The sequence below is a fragment of the Scomber scombrus genome, chromosome 13 (genome assembly GCF_963691925.1).
Source record: "Scomber scombrus chromosome 13, fScoSco1.1, whole genome shotgun sequence".
Taxonomy (NCBI): Eukaryota; Metazoa; Chordata; class Actinopteri; order Scombriformes; family Scombridae; genus Scomber; species Scomber scombrus.
The window spans coordinates 15,751,205-15,775,738 of record NC_084982.1 but is presented as its reverse complement, the minus strand read 5'-3'; the positions used below and the strand labels follow the sequence as shown (position 1 = coordinate 15,775,738).

Below are 24,534 nucleotides of genomic sequence, written 5' to 3'. Positions count from 1 at the left end.
CATTAAGCGTTTCACAGTCTGGTGTCCAGAGCCAGCCTGCCCTCTCCACAGAGACAGAAGCCACTGGAAAAACAGAACCGCTCCTTGTTATTTTACTGGCCCGATCTCATCTTGATCAAAGTTTAATTATACTTGTAATGAGATTTAATACAGACAAGCTGGCGTATTGTTGATTGAAGTGATGAACCACTTGAAATACTACTAAATATTGGTTTTATAGTCAGGCACCAAGATTATGCTATAACCCTTTCCATACATTATATAGATTTAGCACACTGAATAGACTGATATTTGAATAAACTCACTGGTCTGGTGATTATGTTACTTATTTTGGGTGGTCATTCGTGTCTTTACTAGCCTGCTTTCATTTGCATGTAATCATTCCTAGATTCTCCAACACATGCTTCCAAATTAGCCATGTCATTACATATTGGCACATTTAACCTTCAACAATACTGCTGTCCTTATAAGAACAAACAAAAAGCCATTCAGCCTTTAGATGTGGCAAAAAGTCAAGGGTTACAATTTCTATTACCCCATTATGAGCGGTTATCCCTTTAATCCACTGTTCCCTGTAACTTTACAAAGCAGCCAGTGACACCGGGCATGTAATGATCGCTGCACTCAACCATGAAACAAAGAGGCAGCGTCTGGTGGAGGATGGGAGAGAAGCTACTGAAACAGCTCCTCTGCTGTGTTGAAATAAAATGCTGCCAGGCAGAGTCTTGAAATAAGCTCCATGGAAAAAAAAGATTTAAAAAAGTTAAGCATTTTACGATAAATATCTAAGAGTGGAGTAATTGGCAGGGGGGGTGGAGGCTCATGAAATCTCAGCTGTGAGATAATCAGGGCAAGTCCCTCCAGGGTGATTAATCTGATCAATGGTTGGTGACAGCTAGGTGGATTGCAAAAATAAAAGAGGAAAAAGTCTCTTACTGCAGGATTTTATACACACAATCTTGGGCCAAGATTGACATTTTTACCACATTGTGAATTTTGTCTAAAGGTTGGATGCATTTAACAACACAGAGACTCTGTCAGCAGCTCACCACCCTCAAACACTCAACCTCTCTCGGTTTCGTAATACTAAAAACCATCTAAGCCTTAATTTCCTACTCTAAAAATACTTAAAATTGTTTTATTGGCTTGATACTTCATGCTTTTTACTGATTTTATGTGAATTGTTCATAAACATAATGTAGAACTTGTGACATGTTTCAGAAGCCTGATTCATAAAAAATGACACTTCACATCTGGGCCACAGACACCACAGCTGTTAAATATGAACTTTGAAAGATGTGCTCAATGTAATCATTCCTCCTGCTTTTAATGGCCATTAAAATATCTCTCCTAACATACTTGCAATATAAGTTTCTTCCAAAGTTACAGACTTTTCAATACAATATTCCCTCTTTGTGTTTCCCTGTTGAACTGAGGTGGAAGAATCATGACAAAAAAAGGAATTTGGTAGTAAAAAGACATTGACTTAATTTGACTAGTAGGGACGGCATTGGTTTAAACTTCATATGAGCTTCAGATAAACTTTGAAATACATTTTTTGCACAGAAAGCACTTTAGGATCTTGATGTCTAGAATAAACCAGAGACAAGATTCCAGCAGGCAAAACCTGTTTCAGTTTTCATATGGGCAGCTGAATAATGTTTTAAGATAGTGTTGAAAAACTGTATCCTTTAATACAATGGATTTTCATATTTTTTAAGTATATTATAGGTGTTGAGAGTACTTTTGTACATCTGCTACCTCTCCCAAATAATGCCAGTCCTTTTGCATTTCTGTTATTGTGAGTGTAACATAACAACTCTGTGTATAACATGTAAGATTCCCGTATATGGTGAAACAACAGCGGAGCTATTTGGTGTAATTAAGTACTATTGGGTTTGAACAAGATCAGAAGAGAAAAAAAAAGAAAAAAGGATTTTGAATGTAATATTACTCTTAAACATACAACAGTGGAGTCTGATGAAGTAAAGCATATGTCAACAAAGTCTTCTCCAAGATGATTTTACATCAGTGTTGGTCGCAATGCATATTTATTTGTAAAATTCAAAGGTCCTTTTGACAAACTGCAAAAACTTGTTCCCACAGATGTTCTACAGCTCATGTCTTTATTTGTGCTGTGGATACAACAGTAATACTCTGCAAATGATGAATTAAAGTGCCTACATGAAACGTGACAAGGGACATTTCATCCCACTAATTCAGGAATGTACAATTGTTCAGTAAACCTTATCACAGTAGCAAACAGTTTGCATTTAATAGTTTAAGCAAAACTCTTAATGATAAATAATCCCAGTTTCTAACATTGATTTTTTTTTTTTTTTACATAAGTATGCCTTTAGTGAGCATGTTAAGACAAACAAAAAATTGCATATTATAGTTTTACTCCACTTAACACATAATAATACAGACAATCATATGTCCCTAGAGTAAAAGCCGCCCCATGATCATGGTTTAGCATTGTGCTTTTTATCGTTAACAAAGCGCCTCTCGACAACATTCAATCAGTGGATCACATGACGTTGCACAGATACACAACATAGATTGCACTAAGGTTAAGGGGTGGTTAAGTTAAATATTCTTATATATAAATATCTGAATCCATCCATAAGGGAGAATAAGGGCCATGTACATGTTCATAAATGTAACTCAACCCTTCTTTGGTTCACAAATACACTAAAAGACTTCAATGTTATTCAAAACATTGTGATATGATACAGCAGAGAGTCCAAATATGAAGGAGGATACATTACAAATGGATCAGAATAGCAGATCACCTATTGACAATTATAATCTCTTAATAGAAATAAAGTGGTTCATCTATTACAGACTGTATGGTATGATTGCTTTACATATAGGGTTTTCTCACTGTAAAACTAGGACACATTTGGCACAAAGGCAATGTAACAATACTATACACAATCTACACAAAAATCTCTAAAAACACAGCAATCAAGTACAGTACTTGTTACAATGACTGTGTTATATATTCCCACCTATGCAATATCAAAGGGAAATAACAGCTAGGGTACAATGTGGCGGTGCATCTGGCATAATAATTACGTAGACAACATGGAGCACCAACAGTCAGTACATTATATATATTACATTAATACCGTTTATGTCAATGTTACAAGGTTCCTTACGTTGTGCTGTGTTGTGAAAAAATATTTTGATCTCATTCTGTTTTTCATACTGATCTGCATATAGTACAACAGTATAATGACATTTTAATAGCTGCTATAGAAAGAATCATGAAGTGCTCAGATATTCTTGCAATTTCATATTTACATGAAAAACAACCAGTGTTAAACTCATCGCACTGACAAGAGTCTGTTTACCATAATATAAGTTTGTTTCCACTTAACATGTTTTAGCAAGAATACCAGTCTGCTTATATAATTCTCTCAAGTTTTGACTGAAGTCCATTTTACTCAGATAACATGGTGTGCAAACATTTTAAACATATGACGGCGCTGCTAAAGACAGAAGAGACAGAGAAGCACACACCACCGATTATTTGTTGTGCATTGCCAGAGAAGATCTGTAAGCAAAAATCTCTTTATGAGACAAAAAGGGACATGAAGCCAAGCTCGAGGCTTTCCAGATTTGGAAAAGACAAATATTTGAAAAGAAAAAGAAAAAAAAAAGTTTTCACAATGCAGGTGTGGCTCTTACAAGTCATTCCCCAGTCGCTCGATCTCCTCGATCAGGAAGTCGATGTCTGACCTGGTAGCAGCAGGGTTGGAGATGACCATGCGGAAGAAGTTGACCTTGTCTCCTTGTGGCTGGTAACCCACCATTGTAGTCCCAGACTCCATCATCAAGGCCTTGATCTTTGGGGCAACCTGTTGTGGAAAACACACATTATCATTATCGTCATTATGATGCAAAGTCTGTGCTACTTCCACACCTTTATGCCAGCAAGACCTTCCTGTATAACTCCCTAAATCTAGGCAGATATAATGAGAATAAATTGAAACAGACAGGGGAACTAGAAACTTTAAAAAGCAGATTGATGAGTCAGTACCTTGTGCAACCTCTCCCGCCTCTCCTCACCATCAGGCAAGCTGCGCAGGCTCGCAGGAAGGTACCAGAAACACACATTGGTGTGCTGCGGCTAATAAGAGAAAATGGGAACAACATTTGAAAGGAGCACTAATAAAAACTGCCTTCTGTAATTTCAGCATTTCTTGTCAGCATGTCAAGAGAGTAACATGATCCAACCATTCCTAAAACCAAGTTAAGATGTTAAATATGTTGTCGTCATTAATCACTCAAGAAAAACAGCCAAGCAGAAAAGCTCAGATAAGATGTTTTCCCATGTTGCAGCGGCTGATCATCTGGAGTATTCACTGAATTTAGATTTTTAAGGAACTGATAACTCATTGCAGTGAATATTAGGGTGTTCATGTGAAAGATATTTCCTCTCTGTGGGAATAATGATCTCACCTCTCCGTTAAACACCATCTCAAAGCCCTCTCTGTCCTTTATTTTATTGTAGAGGTACGATGAAAGATCCAGGCACTTGTCGATATGCTGTTCAAATCCTACTGTTCCCTTTGAGGCAGATTAAAAAAATAGTATGTTACCGTACCATCACAGATTAGCTATAGTTGACAGGTGCAATGAGTAAGAAGTGCACACCTTTGCCTTCCACATGAGCCAGAACTTGAAGATATCAACGTGTCGCCCACACTGAATGGCCTTATCTCCGGTGTCGTATGTGATGTCGTACTGCTTGTCTGGCTGGAAGAGGTAACCAGCGCACATGGAGTTGCAGCCTTGTAATAATCCCTGCAATGAGAGAAGTGGGAAGATTACCAAAAACGGTTCCTTCTGTTTGTGTGCATGCATGTGCAGGAGGTGCATTGTGTGCAGCAGGAAAGTGAAAAACACTCTCACCCTCTCTCTGACCAGAATGGCAGAGCACTGCAGCGGCACTCCCATCATCTTATGGGGGTTCCAGGTGACTGAGTTGGCCCTGCACATATATTGAAACAGTAAACAGCTCTGTGAATGTGTGTGTGTGTGTGTGTGTGTGTGTGTGTGTGTGTGCGTGTGTGTGTGTGTGTGTGTGTGTGTGTGTGTGTGTGTGTGTGTGTGTGTGTGTGTGTGTGTGTGTGTGTGTGTGTGTTTTCTCAGACTTAAAAAATCTCCAGAGCCTCAGTAGAAATATTACTTTATTTTCACAGGATAAATAGCACTTTTGTGATGAGTTGAACTCGAAGTGTAACACCTTGGGTGTGCACCTCTTTAAAAAACTGTCAATACTACAATCATGCGTTTCTTTCTTTCTCTCTCTTTTTGTTTACCTCTCAACTCCATTCAGCTTATGCCTGTGTTTCCTTGACATCAGCAAACCTCCGCCCCATGCACCCTGCAAAGGATACAACAGATCCATTTCAGTGAGGACACCACTGTTGATCAGAAAAGCCGTTCTGATCAAACTGAACTGTGTACTGAAGATGATCAATAATGTCTTACATCCACATGAAGCCATATGTTGTACTTTTCACAGATGTCTGCAATTTCATTGATGGGATCAAAGGCTCCGTAGACGGTGGTACCAGCGGTGGCATTCACGAACATGGGGACATGCCCCTGCATACAACAAGTATTAAGAAAAAAAGACATTGGCTACAATTATGGGCTGAATCCAACTTATGTTACTTTTCTCCCTTTCATTGTTGACATCAAAGAGATGGGCTATATCTCAAATAATGCACTCCTCCTGTCTGCAGCTATTGTCGGGGAAAAATTGCTCACCCATTTCTTCTAGTCTGCACATCACTTTTCCTTTGAAGAATTACTTTCAGGAGAGGTACTTTAGACTAGAACAGCATCACATGTGTGCAGACAGAAGCATTAACCTTATTGAAATAACCTTGCTGCTCTGGCACACATAAGTGTTTCCGTAGCTACAGGTAAAATCCACAGCACGCATATTTCTCATTGCACGACAGAAGCTAAAATTACAGAGGATGATGTTTGATTCATTCACCTTTTTCTTGGCTTCTATTACTTTGGCTTCCAAATCAGCAGGAATGACTCTCCCTCTGGAAAACAAAATCACATAGTAAGTCACAGAGTCATTTGATTTCCTGCAAGACTGTCTGCATGCAGGCAGAGAATAAAGCAAACCTCTCATCTGTGTTCAACAGGATCAGGTTCTCTGTTCCAAAGCCCAGAGCTGCACTGGCTTTCTTGATGGAATAGTGGCTCTGCAAGAACATATGTTGACTATCAGTACAATTCAGCATGTGTCCTAATTGCCACACTAAGTGATGAAAACACTCAAAATTGCAGTGTTGCAGAAGGTTACAATAATCAGCAACAGAGAGGCCATGTCAGACTAACATGCTCTGAGGTGAAGAGGACCAGTCTGGGTGCAGCTGCCATGCCTTTGGTCTTGACTTCAGGGAAGAACTTGTATCTGGCAATCATCACACTGTACATGTTGGAGATTGCTCCTCCTGCGGAAACCAGATGAGCTCAGTCAGCAGTGAAGACCGTAGCTAAGAAACAGCACGTGTATCTGATGACATAATAACCTGGCTCAGATCTTATTCAACCACCTTCTCAGGAGCTCCCACTCCTGTTCGGTCACCGGTCGAGCTCTTACCTGGAGAAAATATGCCATCACCCTCTCCATCGGGCCAGCCAATGATCTCTCTCATCTTTGTCAGTGTCAACTTTTCCATGAGTACAAAGACGGGGGCGATCTCGTAGGTGAACCTGGAACAAACCAAAAACAGATGTTTTCTGGATTATTTTCTCTCTGCAGTTTCATTCAAGTTAAATTCCCTTTCAGCTAAAGACTGCAGCAGACACTGATGGGATCAATATGAAATACACTGATATTTAACAACATGCATTTGTACAGTGCAATTGTGCAACATGGTGCTGCTTTCTCAATAAGAGTGGGACAGATACAGCCTTCTGTGCACGGTCACACCTCAACAACAACAACATCTTGCTGTTTTAAAACTCTTTCTGCTTGAATGAAATGACTGGAAATACCATGCAATACCATAACTCATTATTAATATAACATCAGGAGCCCATTTTTGTATCCATGAGAGAAAATTAGCCAAATGAGAATGTTTAAAATATGAACAATGTACCTTTCATGTAAACATCGCAGAAATAAGAATGATCGGCTATTACTAAACTCGTTTCAGATGCTTTGATTTCTCTGATTCCAGGCATGTTTTTATGTTGTATCTTCTTTAGACTATATACTTTTTTTCTGTATCACCAAAGCAAATTAAAAACCTTCTCTACTTCAGAGAGAAATGCAGTGGATTTGAGATTACAGCACAGGCAAGCTCATCCATCTCCTCCTGACCAATATTCTTCTAATTACATAAGTATCTGTCTATTCATGCAAAGAAAGTCAATGAATCAGTGGAACATTAGAGAATGTCGCATTGTGCCCCACAGCATCTTCAGTATATACAGAAATATGAAGAGGGGGAAAAAATAAACAAGTCAGATGCCACTTCGCAGATGCCGCACATTAATTTTCACCGCATTCATTCATGCAGATGACACTCACTCGTCCTGATTATGTAAGACCTGGATGTGATTGTCAGTCTATTAGTGTCAGTCAATATCTGCCAGGGGTAATTAGGGTTGATGGGGTAATTAATAAAGGTAAATTACAAGTATGTATGAAACCTCCACCCTCTGGTTTCCACAGTGTTGTCGCCAACAACACACAAGCTAACCACATTACTTCTTATGATAGGCTGTAGACTAATGGCTGAATTAGCAAGATGCAACAAGAAAGACATGGGGACTTTCAATAAAGGGTTTAAGATTTGTAGTACTACACTCCTAATTTAATCTTCACAAGGTCATACAGTGTTGTGCAGGAGGAAATTCATCAGAGAAAAGCAGAGAAAAAATGGAACCACTAAAAATTTTAGTTCCACTTTCTATCAAGGCACCATTTATATTCTGTAACATTAGAAATTGTAAATGCTGTATTAACTTTTTTTTTTTTTTATACTATTTAACCACAACAGATATGGGTTGCAAGGTTGTAAATAAACAGCATTGCTGGTATTTATCCTTTCTATTTGGTAATAACACAAGTATAAATGTTGGTTATCCATTAGTAAATGCTTAATAACTTGTTAATAAATTAAATTCCGGTCCACATGGTCATACAGTCCAATCAGTCAAAAGAATTTTTACACAAACTTGGAAAGCAAAAATATTACTTATTAATGTATTATAACTGGTCTATAAGGCATTAGTAAATGGTTTACTGACTAATCAATAAAGCCATTAGTTACAACTCATTACATCTTAAAGGGGCCTGAATTAGAAAGTAAAACTATTCTAAACATTCTTCTATCCATCTGCATGTACTTATAAGTTTAACAGAAATGTTATAATATGTATTATCATCTACACAAAGTTATTTAATCGTCTACATGTTATATTTAATCTCCCAAACTGAACAGGTTGTAATTATCAAAAAGTTACCTGAAGCTACATGAAACCCAATTACTGTTCAGCATTTCACCTTTATTGAATAGTTTAGATGAGGAAACATGATGGACAGAAGTATGCATGACATGCATCCATCATCATACTGTAAGAAACCAGTTTATTAAATACACTCATACAATGAAATGTGATCAAATACAAGAACTGTGCAATATATGTTTTGTTCAACCCCATTGAGATATACTGGGGGACAAAATAAAGAAAATTCAGCCTTGAAAAGTAGTTGAATCGACATCTCTGACACAGTGTTAAAAAACTAATTTACTGCAGTTGCTGTGGTGCTTGATCGTAATAGATTGTGGAGATGTACAGTAAGTCAGTTAAAGTCGTTGCTGAGTCCCACTGATGGTATTGTGTACAGATGGTGTGAGGGCAGAGGCTCTTTTCTTCCTTCTGGCATTGTTATGTCACAGGAATGAGCATTACATGAAACAAAGACACCATGTAAACTGTGAATGTGAATCAATATGCAATTTAGTTTGCCTGCAGGGCTGAATTATGTGACCACAGCCTGAGTGCAGGCCAACATTGACAATACTGCGGGGGAGTGTACCGTACAAATGACTTGTTTTCTGCTTCTTTTTTTTTCTTGGTTGATTGACAGTCTATGAGAAGATGCAGGGTGTTCTTCAGCCAAAGGAACACCAACGACAGTAATTACTGTACATCACCACAAGTACTCCTCTAAATCTCCTCAGAAACAATAAGTACAAATACTTTAAAAGAGTAGAAAGAAAGTATGTATGCTTTTATCTCAATTATTATCTGAAAAGATAATTTATGTAATTAACAAATCAGTGACCCGGTATCACAGCACTCACATGTTAGTGTTGGCTGTAGATGTGAGCCACTCTCCTGCCAACCCAATAATATCTAATCCAGTGGACAGCTGGTTGAAGAACCTGGGGTGACCTGCCATTGATAAAGAGACAACAGTGCAACATAATCCCCAGACAACAATTTATCATTTGAGAATCCGAGAAACAAAGGGGGGCTTATCTGTAATCATTACACTGGCGTGTAAGCTAATGAGAGTTATTGATTGCAGTGAGTTCTGCTGCTCCTTCGGCCCTCTTTGTTCTCACCTGTCCTCACTCCATATTTCAGGGTGTCCCTGCAGTCCACCAGGATCTGCTCCAGAGACTCTGGCTGGTCAGAGAGCTCCAGGTTGAAACCCTCCATGCCCTCCAGCAGTTGGTGGGGGTGGTGGAAGTCCAGGACCTTGGTGGACCGGTCATAGGTCTTCCGGATGTAGTTGGTGAGGATTTCCACAACCTCCAGCAGGAACTGCATAGTCTGCTCCTCTCCATTTTTGGCAGGCAACAGATCTACAAAATGAAATCCATTCATTAAGTCACTTTGTGTGTGTGTGTGTGTGTGTGTGTGTGTGTGTGTGTGTGTGTGTGTGTGTGTGTGTGTGTGTGTGTTATCTATCTATCTATACTTTTGGGGAAAAAATTCAGACTCAGGACCAGTTAATTGGTGGCAGCATGTCCATTTGGTGAAGAAAAATTGTGTCACCAATTGGGAAAAAAGCTGATTTTTTGGTCATTGCTTCAGGTTAGGCACGTAGTGGTTATGGTTAGGGTTAGAGTCAGTCCATGTAATGTCCCTAAAATTGTTTACATGGTTGAAAACTCTCGCTCCCATACAGAGAAATTGTACAGCTCATTTTCACTATTTTTTTGTTGAGTTTCTTGGATTTCTCAGCAGGTTTATAATTACTTTTACTCTAATTTTGTGCAAATCCTCCAGTAGCATTGAGTTCTCATGCCCATCAAATACAATAAAGATAGTATGACCAGAACATGTTCAATTATCACAATTGCATTCCCTGGTAAATGCAAGCTTATTCAACCACACAATACTTGTTTTTATGTGTATAGGATTTCTTGCATGTTTGTTACAGATTGAAATTTGCACAAATTCCTCAAAGCTTTGTATTTTATGTTAAATGCATCATGTTGAAATGAAAACAATCAATAGGCTATGTAACTCATCTGCTTCATTCATGTCTGGCTCACCTCTGGCGAACAGATTGGAGAAGTCGGTTTCTGTGTGTCTGAAATGTGCATCTCTGCCACTGTTGTCGCAGGATAGCAGGTTCTTGGCTGTGCGCTCCTTGAGGGAACTCACAATCCTGCTCCTCTCCTCCAGACTGTTGTTCTTCTGCAAAAACCCTAAACGATTACAAGAAGAAGAAGCGTCCGCGGCGTGATTACACTCCCTATACATGTTGAGATATGCAGCTATTTTACTCTGCCAGGCCTACTTATTATTATTCTCCTCTCTCTCTCTTTCTCTCTCTCTCTCTGTACTTTCAGAGTTGTTTCCCCTTTTTTAATGGTCCCATCCTGCATGGGGAATCCTATTTATGGGCGGAGGGCTGTGTGGGAGGTTGATCCCGGGTGACATCAGCACCAAACTCCAGCCAAGCAAAACAAATCGCTGTCATGTAGCGGCTGTAAATTCTTATGAAAGCTCCTCCGAAAGAGTGCACTTCAGTGGGCAAGCAGCCGATAACATTACAGCCCCAAAGGCGCATTTGAGAGGGCCGCGGTGATAAATGTGAATTTATCAGTGAAGCCTGCTGAGGAGAATATTGTTCACAGGTAAATCTCACTGAAAGATCATCCGAGTGCTGTGCAACAAGCTGCTTTTAAGACCTCAAACGTTTCTTTTTATTCCAAAAGAATACATTTTTATCTTTTCATTTTCTTTGATTGCGATTTGCAGCTTAATAGCTCTGCGTAATTTCATGGCCTTAATGAAACCAGCGAAACATGTCGGTCAAAAATACCAGAAAATTGTACTGTTCGCTGGAGCGTGACATCCACTATTATGGTAGATGTCAGTCCGTCCTTGGAGCATGAGACTAAAATAGACTCTTTACTAAGGATCGCGAAATCCATCCTGCATAATTTCCTCTTTAATTTAATCAGCTGCAACTCAAATTGGTAGTTTTGGCAGTGTTGGTGCCACTTGCATTTTTCCCTCCCATTTTGGTTAAATAACCAAGATCAGGTGTAAAAGTGATTTAATTTAGTAAATAATACCGGTTAATCAAAATGGTTAATCCTTTGTTTGGATTTTAAAATCTCACTGATCCCGTGTTATTTCCTACTGAGCCGCGGGTAAAATGATGTAAGGCCATGTTCGACACAGCATCTTTCCCTGACAACTCCTCTTTTTCATAATTGTATTAAAAGCAGAACTTACCACATATCTTCATTCCCAATTTTCTTGTACACCCATGAGCAACTCCACACCATGCATCATAGCCTGAAATTATATATATATATATATAAAACAAAAACAATTAGAGGGCCTTGCAGACGCCTTTAAAAAAATCCAATTTCAGTGCATTTGTGTGCGTTTTTATCTTGAACAATTGAATGTGAAAATAAATGGAGACACGTATGAGGTCGAGAGATGTGCTGAAACTAAAATAGCCAGCATTGGGGATGTCTTGGGATTATTTGAACATTTAGCAGCACTCCCCGGGCTCCGGATCTGGATTAGTCTATTTCCACTGTATGTCACCGTTTGTGACCTATAGGCAAGGACTTAAAATTAATTAGCCGCCTTGGATCCACGCCAGCCTAAAGATCTAATTGAGTGAAAAGATGCTGGTTAAAATGCGAGCATCACTAGACATGAGCCGGCTGGCCAATGACAGATAGAGAATTACTGCGTTATCAAGGGCTTCCAGCCAGAGAGGGGATGGGGCACCTTGGATGGGAAATGTAAACGAAATCCTCAAAAGCAGCAATTTAGGGGAGGGAATGAAATAGGAGGAGGAGGAGGAGGAGGAGGATGTGAAGGGAGGGGAGCAGTCCCAAATCCACATCCAACCCTTGCTTTGGATCATTAGATAAATCATTGCCCTGCTCAGCTCAGTGGAGGCACTTTAACTCCTCACAATGATTTTTTTCCTGGTCAGAGGAAATGAAATGGACAACAAAGAGGGGGGAAAAACAGAAAAGAAAAGAAAAAGGGGAAGATGAGCTGACAAACAGGATTCAGATCTGCCTTTGCAGAGGTGCAGATATAAGACATTTCTGCATCGGCCCATTGTGATATAATCACTGTTTTAAAAATAAATTAAACCCCCCCCCCCAAAAAAAAACCCCCAGTAATTCACAGCACAGAGCCTCTTCAATAGTAAAGAAAATATATAGAAATATAAGTGCATGTTATTTGCAAAACATGATCACATCTACACATGTAATATTTTTCTTTGAGACCTTTCATTCAAAATCAGGCTGATTTTACCTACCAACAATGAAAGGACTGTGGTAGCTTTATGTGCCTCTTATTAAGGGCTATGCTGAAGTGTGCCATTAGGAGCAATTTAATATGGCTGAATTAACAGCAGCCACTTCAGGGGCAATTTTCATTTGTCCATGCAGCCACTTTATTCTACCACAGCACATTTAGCCAAAAAGGAAATAAAATAAAAATAAAAAACAATTCTAATAATAATAAATGACTTAACATACCACCACCACCACCAATAATAATAATAAAAAAAATAAAAAAAAAAAAAAAAAAATAATAATAATAATAATAATAATAATAATAATAATAATAATAATAATAATAATAATAATTTAGGTAATAAATATGCATGTTTTGCCTTTTTGCAAACACTGCCCGGTGCTGCAGCCTCGGGCAGGTCTGGCAGGCTGATTGGTTTCAGTGTGATGTTAGAGGACATCATTTTCTGACAGCAGAATTCGGCTGTCACGCAGATGCCGGGAGGTCCGTGTGGTGAATGAAATGCAGCGGTGATTTGTGGCGAAGGAAGCCTTTCTCAAATGGCAGCGGATTTTTTTTTGTGTGTGTGTCCCCCTACCCTCCACCCCTCCACCCTCCCCTTCTCCCTTCCCCTCCTCCTCCCCTACTTCGATGGAAATGATTAATGGCGTTGCCCACAAAGTAAATAGCACACGTGAAATAGCATTTTATCTGTGATGGACCTACTTGAGCCCGGTGGTCGTAAATTTGTCGAGTTGGGATCCGGTTCTCCGCCAGAGGAGGAGGGTGCAGACGCCGCCATCACTCCAGAGACCCTGAGCCAAAGTCCTCACCTCAAAAAAGCCTGGTCACTTTTTTCCTCTCTCTCTCTCTCTCTCTCTCTCTCGCTCTCTCTCTCTCCCACTCTCTCTCTCTTTATTCCCCCCAACAAAATCTCTCTTTCTCCTATATCCAAGATGACAAGTGCGGCTCACTGGCAGAAAAAAAGAGACAGAATCCACAGGAATGTACAGCATGTGTTTTGAAATATGAGCCTCTTGCTCTTTAACACTGAAAGAGATGCTTAACTTGGCGACACAGACCTGTAGGCGACAAGGACACAGACTGTCTTACAAGTTCAGAGTCAATTAGTCGGCGCAGGGTCGAGTAAATAAATAACTAAATGAATAGATATTAGCTGACAAGTTGCATCAGTGCGCCTAATTTAACCGTTTAATAGCCAGTGACAGGAGCATATTATTTCAGCTTCATATCTACATGCTGCTCAGGACAGATAATGGTCCACAGCTGCCAGAGAGTCTCATGATCATCCTCATCCGCATAATAAACAGCACAATCTTTATTGCTCTTGGATAAGGTGGGGAAAAAACCCACACACACATATTAGAGCCTCAAAATTGGCACTCATGTTGCAAAAACCCCCCAAAAAACCCCCACACACAAAAATGCAATTAAGAAACTGCAGATTATTCTGTTTTTTTAACCTTATAAAATTAATGATGTGGCCTAAATGGTCATCAGCAGCCAGGATGTGGCTTCAGAAACTTGATAAATACATCAGCTCAAGGTGATTAGTGCATTGATGACCGTGATGCAGGTTAAAAGACGACGTGCAGCCCTCTCCACAAAACATCAACTGGCTATTAAAGGCTAAATGAGATATTTTTCCCCCCCTCAATGCTATTCTGCACAATATAAACAGACATAAACAAACACACATATACACAAATACAAACTACAGGCCAATAATATCCACTCATGCCTTTTTAATTTCACGGTGAGTATAAACCTTATAAAACACCTGTTAGAGCATCCTCAATGACAATAAAGAAGAGTTCTTTTTTTTATTTTATTTAAGTTTAGGCTAGTTTAGATGAAATTAATAAAGCCACTTACCGTGATTCTGTGGCTCCAGGTGAACAGGTGCAGTCCAAAAAAATAAAAAGTGAATTCACCACCAAATTAAGTCCTGAAGGAGAGACTGCTGTGCTCCCTGACATATACACACACAGAAAAAGAAGAAAAAGACAAAGCCGACACGAGCTTCAGTTCTCCGCTAAATCCCACACAAGGTGACCTTGCTTTTGTTGAAGTGAGTGTGATTTGCTGACATTTAAAGCGAGCCTTGTCTGTTTATTGTCATTGCGCACGAACGAGCCACGGCTAAGCTTCTCCGCCGGTGCTGCATATCTGTGGAGGAGACGCGTCTGCAGCCTGTCTGCGAGTCTGTTTCGGCCCTAAAGTGTGACTTTTTTTTGTGTGTGGAAGTGTTGATTGTCTTCGGGATCTATATAGCTCTGGTTTGAATCCCGGTCACGAACATCGACTTGAAGTTTGATGCTGTGAGCAACACATTACGTGAGGAGGGAAGAGGACAGAGAAAGGGGAGGAGGGGGGGAGAGAGCGCTGGTTTTGTTCTTGTGGAAAAAAACAAGAGGACAACGAGAAGAAAAAAGCGCCACAATCATAATACTCCTGTAGTTGTTTTTGTTTATTTATTTCACCCACCCTTCCAATCACATGAATGATTTTTGTCATCTCGCCATTATGAACAGATATCAATAAATACGCTGCAGGTGATCGGGACGCTGCTTGTCACTAAATTTACTATATGCACCTGTCATGAATATCAGATTTTTCTACTTTCTGTGCGGACGGAGTGAATGGCGATGAATGGTGAAGATGTAACCTGTGCTACATCATGACACACTGGTATGGACGAGAACATGAAATCCACAAGGTGGCAGTGAGAAACCAAGAATGACTCCTGGAGGAGCAGGAGCACAAATAATGGGGCCACTCCAGGAATACATTTCATGAAGCTAATTATAAACAAGCCCATTAATCTGGAACACGTCACCGTCATACGTGGACACTGACACACACACACACACACACACACACATACACACACACACACACACACACACACACACACACAGACTTTTGGGGACATTACACACAACATTTGACACTGGGGACATGGCTTTTGTCCCCAGTTGCACATGCCGTCCCCAATTAACTGGTCTTAAGTCTGAAAGGTGTCCCCAAAACGTAGAATATAACAGACCCCCCCCCCCCCCCCCCCCCCCACACACACACACACACACACACACACACACACACATACAAACACGCACACACGCACACACATACATACAAGACAGCCAATCACAAGCTAAGATAACCCACTCTCACTCCTACAGGAGATGTGCTATCCTCACTCCTCTTGTGTTGGATCAACATAAATCTGATCTTTTTAAAAAAAAATACATTGAAAAAAAGTCACGTGTGGTTGACATCAAATACAAACTGTGCCTCACATGTAATGGCAGTATATACAGTATACTGCATATGTAACACTGTAGGTCTGTTGTTTTCAGCACTGGACAGCTCCACAATCTCAGGGCTGGATTAACCCACTAGGGGCAAATTTGAGCTGTGGGCGCTCACTGACCCCATGGTTCCTCTGTGTATTTAAGCCCCCAGAGCACATATGTCCCTATTCATTCCCTCCAATAATAATAATAATAATAATAATAATAATAATAATAATAATAATAATAATAATAATAATTATAATAATTATAATTATAATTATAATAATACTTTTATTCATGAAGCAAATTACAAACTGATTTATATAAATGGGAAAAAAAACAATTAATAAAATTATAAAATACAATGAAACGATAATAAAACCAATAGTAAAATATTTTTTTTAAAGTCTAAAATAAGACTATGTGTTTGTCTCCTTTGGCAGGTAGTTCCATAACTGAGGGGCCCGAACAGAAAAGGCCCCTTCACATAGTTTTCCTACAACCCTTTGTGGTGGTCTGTGGTTGTGGGTTCCCCTATTTTTGTTCTTTGTTAGTTTCTTTGTTAATAAATTGAATTGATTTTGCTGGCACTCCTGACTGTTTAATAATGTTGGGTGTTCTTTGTAAAGAGCTGATTTAGAGGTTCATAACAGGAATGACCGACCAGAGGCTCTCAGGTTGCATTCATGCTCATAGGGGGTCAATAGGTCAGCCTCTGTATCCAGGCGCTAACCCGTATGAGCCTTAAAAGTGATCATTAAAGTTTTTATAATCCACTCTAAAACAGCCTGGAAGCCAATGAAGTGATTTTAAAACCAGGTTTATAGAGGTTTTGTATCTAATGTGTATAGTATATATCATCCCGCTTCATATATTGCATTGTTTATATCCATCCTAACCCACATTTTCTATTTATTTATATAACTTGTTATGTATAGTACTATGCAAATGTTTTAGGCACAAAAAGTGAAGTGTGGGTGCTTTCAAAAATGATGCCATGAATGAAATGAAATATCTTTCCATCTGTTGCAGGACTACTTGTTCTTGTTGTTGCTAAAGATAGTTTGTTACGACTCTGGATGTTTGTCTGGAGTCGTCTGCAGAATACATTTGGAGCCAATCAGACGCCTCTCTGATGGAGTTGTGTGATGGATAAGAATGTGAAGTACTTACAACTTTAGCACATGGTGTATATACTATATATGAGTATACGTACAACCATTCATATACACATTTTATTTAGATCCTTTTGTATTTACATATTTATACCACTGTGTATTCTGTACATAATGTCTGCAACTGTTACACTTCTTTTGCCTTATTTTGCTCTTCTGGTTAGATGTCTAACTGCAATTTGTTGTCTCAGCACTCTCTGCAATGGCAGTAAAGATGAATCTCATCTAATCTATAAAAAATAGTGTGCCTTTGCGTCAGACCTCCAGTAAACACTGCTGAAAAAACTAGCCCATGGTTGAATCTAATTGTTGACTCTGCAGGGTCTGCCTTACAGGATTTGATCATGTTTTTCATGTAATTAGTTAGTAATTAGTTATTATGTGTTATTGGTCACTTTAATAATTCTTCTTGTTTCATACAACAATTTGGCCAAAGCTGAATATGAGGCTTCAGCCATCAGAGATAGACAGTCTCTGTGGTTATCTATCAAAATGAGTCTTTTTACTTTTATCCTTTTGTTACAATCCCGACATTGCAGATATTTGCAGAATTTTAACCAATAACTCTGTCAATGTACATATGGACATGTAATTGTACTGTATTAGGACAGACGTGTGTGACCCTATCCTTTAACACCTATCATTTCAGTTTATATTGTGCTTTCACAAATTTGCAATTAATCAAATTACTACAAACTGTCACACCAGGTGAACCTCAGGTCTTAGGGTCCCTGAGGTTCTGGGGCGTCAGAACGATTGTCCAATTTGGTAATCCAACTTCGTGTACAATCAATACACATCACAACAAATACATTCCTCCTCGTCACACATATTTTTTAAATCCATCCACTGCCATGAGGCCTTTGTTACAGTAGAAGGCTGCCGGCGGAAATTACACACAAGTAGGTTTTCTATTTTTAGTCCCTCAGCTGCAAAGAAGGGATTAAAGAAATACAACAAAAGATGTGAAAACCAAAGGCAGAGGGGTGGGGTCGGTTTTTACCAGTAGCTGTATTACACTGTCCACAAGATGGGGCATCATCCAAATGTAGAAAGTATGACAGAGAGGGGAGGGGGCGTCAGAGAGACAGAGATGATTTCTGTGTTTGTGACAGTGATTATTCTCACTGCAATCTGCAGGCAGAGTCTAGTTGTCTGGATTCTCAGTGACTCAGAGAGTCTGAAATAGAGAGTCGCCTTGAGAAAACAAACATCGGCTGGTCCAGTTGTTTTCTCTCTGTGAGCCCGCAGCTGTCAGTGAATTTCCCTCGGCTGTCACACGGTGTCTCACTGGTGTCACTGGTGTCTGCTTCATCTTGTAAACTTTTCATGCTTTCTGCCTGTCTTGGACTCAAGAGGCACTCCGGCTCTACAGATGATGAGTCTGCTGAGTCAGATTACAATGAACGTGACTAGATGTACTTAAAATAGAGGCAAATAAAACTTCTTAATTGACAAAAATATAAGGAGAAATTGAAAAAATGTACATTCCAAAATCAATATTTAGACAACCATTATAAAACTGTCAGGGAAGAGACATGCTGATGACGTTCGACTGTGATGAAGAATAAAACAAGCAAACTGTGTGAACAGCCCTGTTTGATCTTCTTAAAGCAGGTGAAGCTGTGATACTATCACTACCAATCATCTGTGACCACTTCAGAGCTAAAGACATCATCATAGAACAGCGGAGGCCATGAGTTCAAGTCTCCCCTAGTGCAACAATTTGTCATATTTTATTCAATTAACTATTTAAAAGATAATACTTTTTTACCAATGAATGAGAGTGATAAGTGATAATTGAGAGAATTGCTATTTTTTGTACAATTTTTGTGCCCCCTCAAGTAAAGTTATGCATTACACTGAGTAGCAAGTAGTGATTCTTCACTACTTCATCAATCGTTTTTGAGAATCCTGATGTTTCTGGTTTCTCATTAAGGAACATATTAGGAAATACATGCAAAAACTCAGTAGCTACTTGGTTAGTAGGATAATGCTTTACTCGAGGAGAACATAAAAATAATAAGTGATAACAAGATAATCAGCATGGTGGAACGTATTGTGTACATTTTATCTACATGAACTGTAGATAAGTTTAGCTTTGAGATACTTATACTTTACTTGAATATTTCCATTTTATGCTACTCTATATTTCTACCTCACTAGTCAAAGGAAAATAGTGTGATTTTTACTCCACTGCATTTATCTGACAGATGTAGTTTTAAGCTATTTTACAAAGTAGGATTTTACATAAAAACTGTACCATCAGTTTAAAGTGACACATTATTTTAAACTACCCAAGAGTATGTAAATGAATTAAAGTCCTCCTCCACTCAAAATGTGTTTATGAAGTGAACTGCTTCTTCAGTTATTTCAGTTGGATGTTTGGGCTTCATTGTACAGAATCCTTAAATCTAGTTTTATGACGTGTACTAAGAAGCAATCATGGTGCAACTTTCTTGACCACAAAGTGTGATGTTAAAACTTGAAATTAGCATATTCATATACTCTGGATTTTTCAGTTCGGGAGAAGGAATAGATGCCACTTTATGGAGATAATTGGACATTTTGTGGGAAAAAACAGACACAAATCATTATTCAGTTTTTATAGTATTCTTATTTGTCCTGAAACATGTATGGAGGGGATCTTTAAAATGAGCTTAAACTCAACCAGATGCAACATTAAAATGCTGCCTACACATTAATGTATTGGTAACAATATTCCAGCATATTAATGTATAAATTCAGCAGTAAAATTAGTATTTTGTACATATTTTAAGTATGTTTTGTTTAACTCTTCTTTACTTTTACTTAAATAACATTTTGAATGCAGGACTTTTACTTTTAATGAAGTATTTTCCAATTATAACACTGTTACTTCTATGGTCCTTAAATACAGTATCTCAATACTTCCAACACTGCATGCTCACGTGATGACAGGCAAGTGGTAACTTCTCAATAACTAATTAATAAGTACTTTTGCTCTGTTTAGCAGCTGAGTTAATCAGGGCCAACTCATGAAGAAAGGGGGTCAGTTTGTCAAAGCACAGAGACACAAACTAATCATAACATAATTGTTTAATTAACATCTCCCAGTCTGCTCTCAAGTAACTCATTATTATCTACCTCATGGTCCTAAATGTAGAGTTATTACTTATTAACAATTCATCAATGATCAGGTCATTCCTGATTTGTTCCTCTCTTTTTTCTTGGAAATGAATCAGTATTTTGTGTACCTCGTTGTGACGTGTTATGGTTTAATTATATTTTCTGAAAATCTTATTTCCCAGCATGAAGACCTAGATGCTGTTTCTTCCACATTGCCAGTAATACAAATTTGATGTTACTGATATATTGAATACTGGCATCAGCATATAAAACAGTACAAAAATACATTAATCGTTACCCATCATGTGTACGTTTTTAATTGAGATACGTTAATTCCTCCAAGTTGCTGAAATTCCCAGATATACACAACATATCTTGAACACATTAGTTCAGTGTCCTCAATAATACAGCTGACAACACTGTAGTATTATTATTCCATACTAACGTGGAAGCAATGACACAGATAATATACACAGGAACATAGTTCAATCTAATATCATACATGAATACATTTCCGCTTATTTTTTAAAGATGTTCCTCCTTCATTTGAGGTCTACAAAAGCAGAAAAATGTTAAAGATGAAAGAAGGTCAAGGACGGAATGTAAACAACGTGGGATCTTCAGCAGCTCTGGGAATAAAAACACGTCTGCAGAGACGCTGGTTCAAACACTTGCACTGCTATGTAAATGCTTATCTGCATCTAAACATGTTTATGTATTCAATAAAGAGATGGAAATCAGTTATGAAGAAAATCACACATCATAATTAGATTTTAATCACTGTGTACTGATGTATAAAATATGGAGCCCAGTGTGAAGCTGACCCTGCTGACCCTTCACCAATTCAGTAAATCTCCATCCAAAAGGCGCCATTTTAATCAAAACTGGCATGAAATTTCCTCTTTATCGCAACACTTTTATATGGCTCAATATAAGAAGTCAAAGTTAGAATCCAATTTCATGATTTTTCATGGTTTAAATACCCAATATCCTTTTTCCTTAAAAGCCAATTAAAATATGCAGAAGTACAATCCTTTAATTTTCTCATAAAAATGTAAATGACTCAAAATGGCTAGTTACAATCAGAGGAATTATTTAACAATGGAATATAAATTATCGTGTCTACATGAAATTATAAAGCAATGACATCTCTGTGTTGGCTAAAATAACCCAAATACGCTCAACTTAAGATCAATGTATGCACTTGCTGTTGTACTCTGCAAATGAGAAGAGACGCAATATGAGGTCATGTTGATTACACAACAGTACAAGGTTTATTGTCTTTGACTGAGTGAGTCTGTTGTGTTATCCTATAACCACTGGGTGTCGTCTAAAGGGGTCTCTTGTGAGACATGAAAGGCCCAACACATTTCACAGCCAAAGACACTTCAGCTCCTCTCTGAATGCACAGAGGAGCTGAGCTTTAAGCTCTGACTACATGGTGCCCTTTTTAGAGTATCTGTGTTGCTGTAACAGGTGCCACAAAGCAGCAAACTACTTATTCCTGTGCAGATACTGTAAGTCCAGAGTAGAGGAGGACATTATGAATCACTTTGTTGATTTGAATCACTTGGTTCAGTTCAAAGATTCACTGATAATGTAGTTAGTTCATTTTTCTCAAAGTGAAGGAGGGGGATCAGTCGCACTTCAGCAGGTACATCAGTAAGTGAATGCTTGACCGATCATACTGTTGCTGATTCTGACTGTCTTCAGTTCAGTATGTTGCCCGTACATGGTCGGCTCAGTGCAGCACGAGGCCACAGGCTGAACTGTATATAGATGGACGTAACGAGGCATGACCATTGGTTCATATTTGTATATTTGTGTTTGAGGTCCAGAGTATACAGAATTTTATCAACAGGAAAATTAGTACTAATGTGCAGATTGATGTATTTAATTTGATGTTGTAGTTTGTGGTCAGTGGAATGAAAAGTAACATTAGCCAGACCTCTAATTATACTAATAATTATACTTATAGGCCTATAATTCAGCTACTGATCATTCTCTGTTCATTTCATACCCACAAATCTAAACAGTTGGTTTGCATCAGAGCTGATTTGAAGCCTAGAGTTGCAGATTACAGTCAGCACCATCTTTACTGTTTGGAGCCAGGACCATCCAAAATAAGGAGTGCAGGGTGTTTTTTTGTTTTTTTTTAACTGAGTGGTGCACACTACTATAAGTCTTTAAATCCTCTTAAAGGAGTTATTTCCAAAATGACCACCAGCACACTTATTACATGGACAGAATTTAGTGATTGAGAACAAAATGAATTGTTGACAAATAATTATTGACTGCATATTTCTGAAGAGATTTTTGAATGGGAGTCTATAGCAACCAGGGACTTTTTGAACCAGCATCTAGCAGCTGTTGGTGGCATTGCCCTACAATGGACTTCTACACTGGCTTCAGCCTCATGCCATGGGTGTTGCCGCTCACACTATGCCCACTGGAACAGATTTATCACATAATAATCGTTTTATGGCGGTTGTGGTCTTTCAATAAGCTTTTTAAAATTATTTTCAATGAACAAACATGGAAGAAGCAAAGGACACAACAACAAAATTACACAGTTCACAACCAGTAGCCTACAGCTAAATAAGTCACAAAAGGAAATAAAATAGATTTTTTTAATTAAAAAGAGGGGGAGGTGGGACTGCCAAAGGCTTATACACTGAAAGTGTTGTAACGTGTGCCTGTAGAAGTTCAATAACTAGCTGCAGCGTCTGGGCAAGGAAAGGGCCACAAATACTTATATTATATACCTTTACTAATATTTTAGGGAATTTGTTCTTGTGAACCTCAGTTTTTTTGTATCTGTATGATCGAAACTATTTACTTTATTCACTTTTTAAAACAAACAGGTGGGGAGTTTCTTGGCTGTGATCAACCTGAGCATCATGGCTGTCGGTAGATGCAGTGTAGTTTCTTTCAGTAAGCTTTTAGCCAGGAAGTAACGTTGGTCAGGGACAATGGTGATTCAGTGCAGTCCAATCAAATATTTTTTTGTACATGAACCCGTAGTCATCAGCCAAGAAGAATGTTAGTGTCCCAATAAAAATGATCTTTTCTGAATCAGTTACTTACAAATACGTCTAACATGGAGCAGGTTAACAAGCACGAGAGGGAATTAAGACACAAACCTGCTCTGGACTAATTAAGATGTTACAGATACCAGCAAGAACTAACTCTCGAATCTCGAATCCACAAGTGACGTGTTAACAAGCTTGAGGCTGATCTACTGTGCACTACTGATATGTGAATATTATATGAACACCAGGAGGGAATGTAATAAAACTGTAAGTCTGTCCATCATGTTTTAATGAGTCCATTTCTGCACCGATGTTTTATTACTGACCATTTAACATGAAATAATTAGTGTTTGGCTCTATTTGTGCTCACAATCTTTGATTTTTAGGATACAGGAACTCGTTCAGATCAAATATCAACTTAACTCTGTGGGGAAAAGGTGACATGAGCACACACACACATCAGGAACACATTCCAACGATTTTATGATTTCATCCATATATTTTTTGTCATAAATTCACTTATTTTTATTGTTTTAACTTGTTGCCTCTCTTTTGCAATTATATTAAGTGGTTATGTGTGTGTTTCTGTTTCACTGCTTCACAACAAACTGTCCTTTGGGAACCAATAATGTTTGATTGAATGTATGTTTATTTATACTTCCAGACTTGCAGTTGTCATTTTATTACTGCCTGTGCTTTTTTATCCCATGCCTCTCTTCTTGTCTGTTATGAAACGGCTATGAAAAACCTAAATATTTGCCTTGTAGCTAATTCTTCAGTTCCCACATGGAGAAGACTGACTTCAATTAAATGTATTTTCTCAATCAGCGTCTTACTATGAGCAATGTGGTCTTACTAAGTGAACACATGAATTTTCTGCCACAGTTTTTTGGTTATTTCACGTAAGATATTTTTCATCTTTTGCTCTGTGGTCTTCTTACTGGTTTGAAATAGCCATTTCATTTATCTCCATGCACCAATCAGAGTTATAATTCTCTGATTAAAAAGGTGATAACAGATGTGAGGTTGTTTTTTTAGGTTGCCTGCTCTGCCAATCAAATCTGATCAAACTACACCCACACAGAGTTGATGACTATT

General features: G+C 38.5%; 1 protein-coding gene across 2 annotated transcripts; it reads right to left on the bottom strand.

The window, feature by feature from the left end:
* Window positions 1-3,692: 3,692 nt before the first annotated feature.
* Window positions 3,693-13,603, bottom strand: LOC133992554 (glutamate decarboxylase 1). 2 transcript variants are annotated; one of them, XM_062431212.1, is made up of 16 exons: window positions 13,528-13,603; window positions 11,761-11,823; window positions 10,566-10,721; window positions 9,627-9,869; window positions 9,363-9,453; window positions 6,644-6,756; window positions 6,379-6,494; window positions 6,163-6,242; window positions 6,023-6,077; window positions 5,506-5,622; window positions 5,334-5,398; window positions 4,924-5,002; window positions 4,666-4,815; window positions 4,471-4,578; window positions 4,049-4,138; window positions 3,693-3,866 (listed from the first exon to the last, which is right to left on the bottom strand). In XM_062431212.1, the coding sequence occupies exons 1-16, from the start codon at window positions 13,601-13,603 to the stop codon at window positions 3,693-3,695; spliced, it is 1,776 nt and encodes a 591-aa protein (XP_062287196.1). The 2 variants fall into 2 exon arrangements, with proteins under 2 accessions (XP_062287196.1, XP_062287197.1); XM_062431213.1 differs by having other exon boundaries at window positions 13,534-13,603.
* Between the last annotated feature and the right edge of the window lie 10,931 nt (window positions 13,604-24,534).

What these genes read in the sequence shown, in the direction of transcription:
- LOC133992554 (XM_062431212.1), bottom strand. Translation starts at nt 13,603, where the DNA reads ATGGCGGCGTCTGCACCCTCCTCCTCTGGCGGAGAACCGGATCCCAAC. An exon ending in TTTACGACCACCGGGCTCAA is followed by an intron (nt 11,824 to 13,527) that starts GTAGGTCCATCA and finishes ATATAATTTCAG; the next exon opens with GCTATGATGCATGGTGTGGA. An exon ending in CTGTTGAACACAGATGAGAG is followed by an intron (nt 6,078 to 6,162) that starts GTTTGCTTTATT and finishes TTTGTTTTCCAG; the next exon opens with AGGGAGAGTCATTCCTGCTG.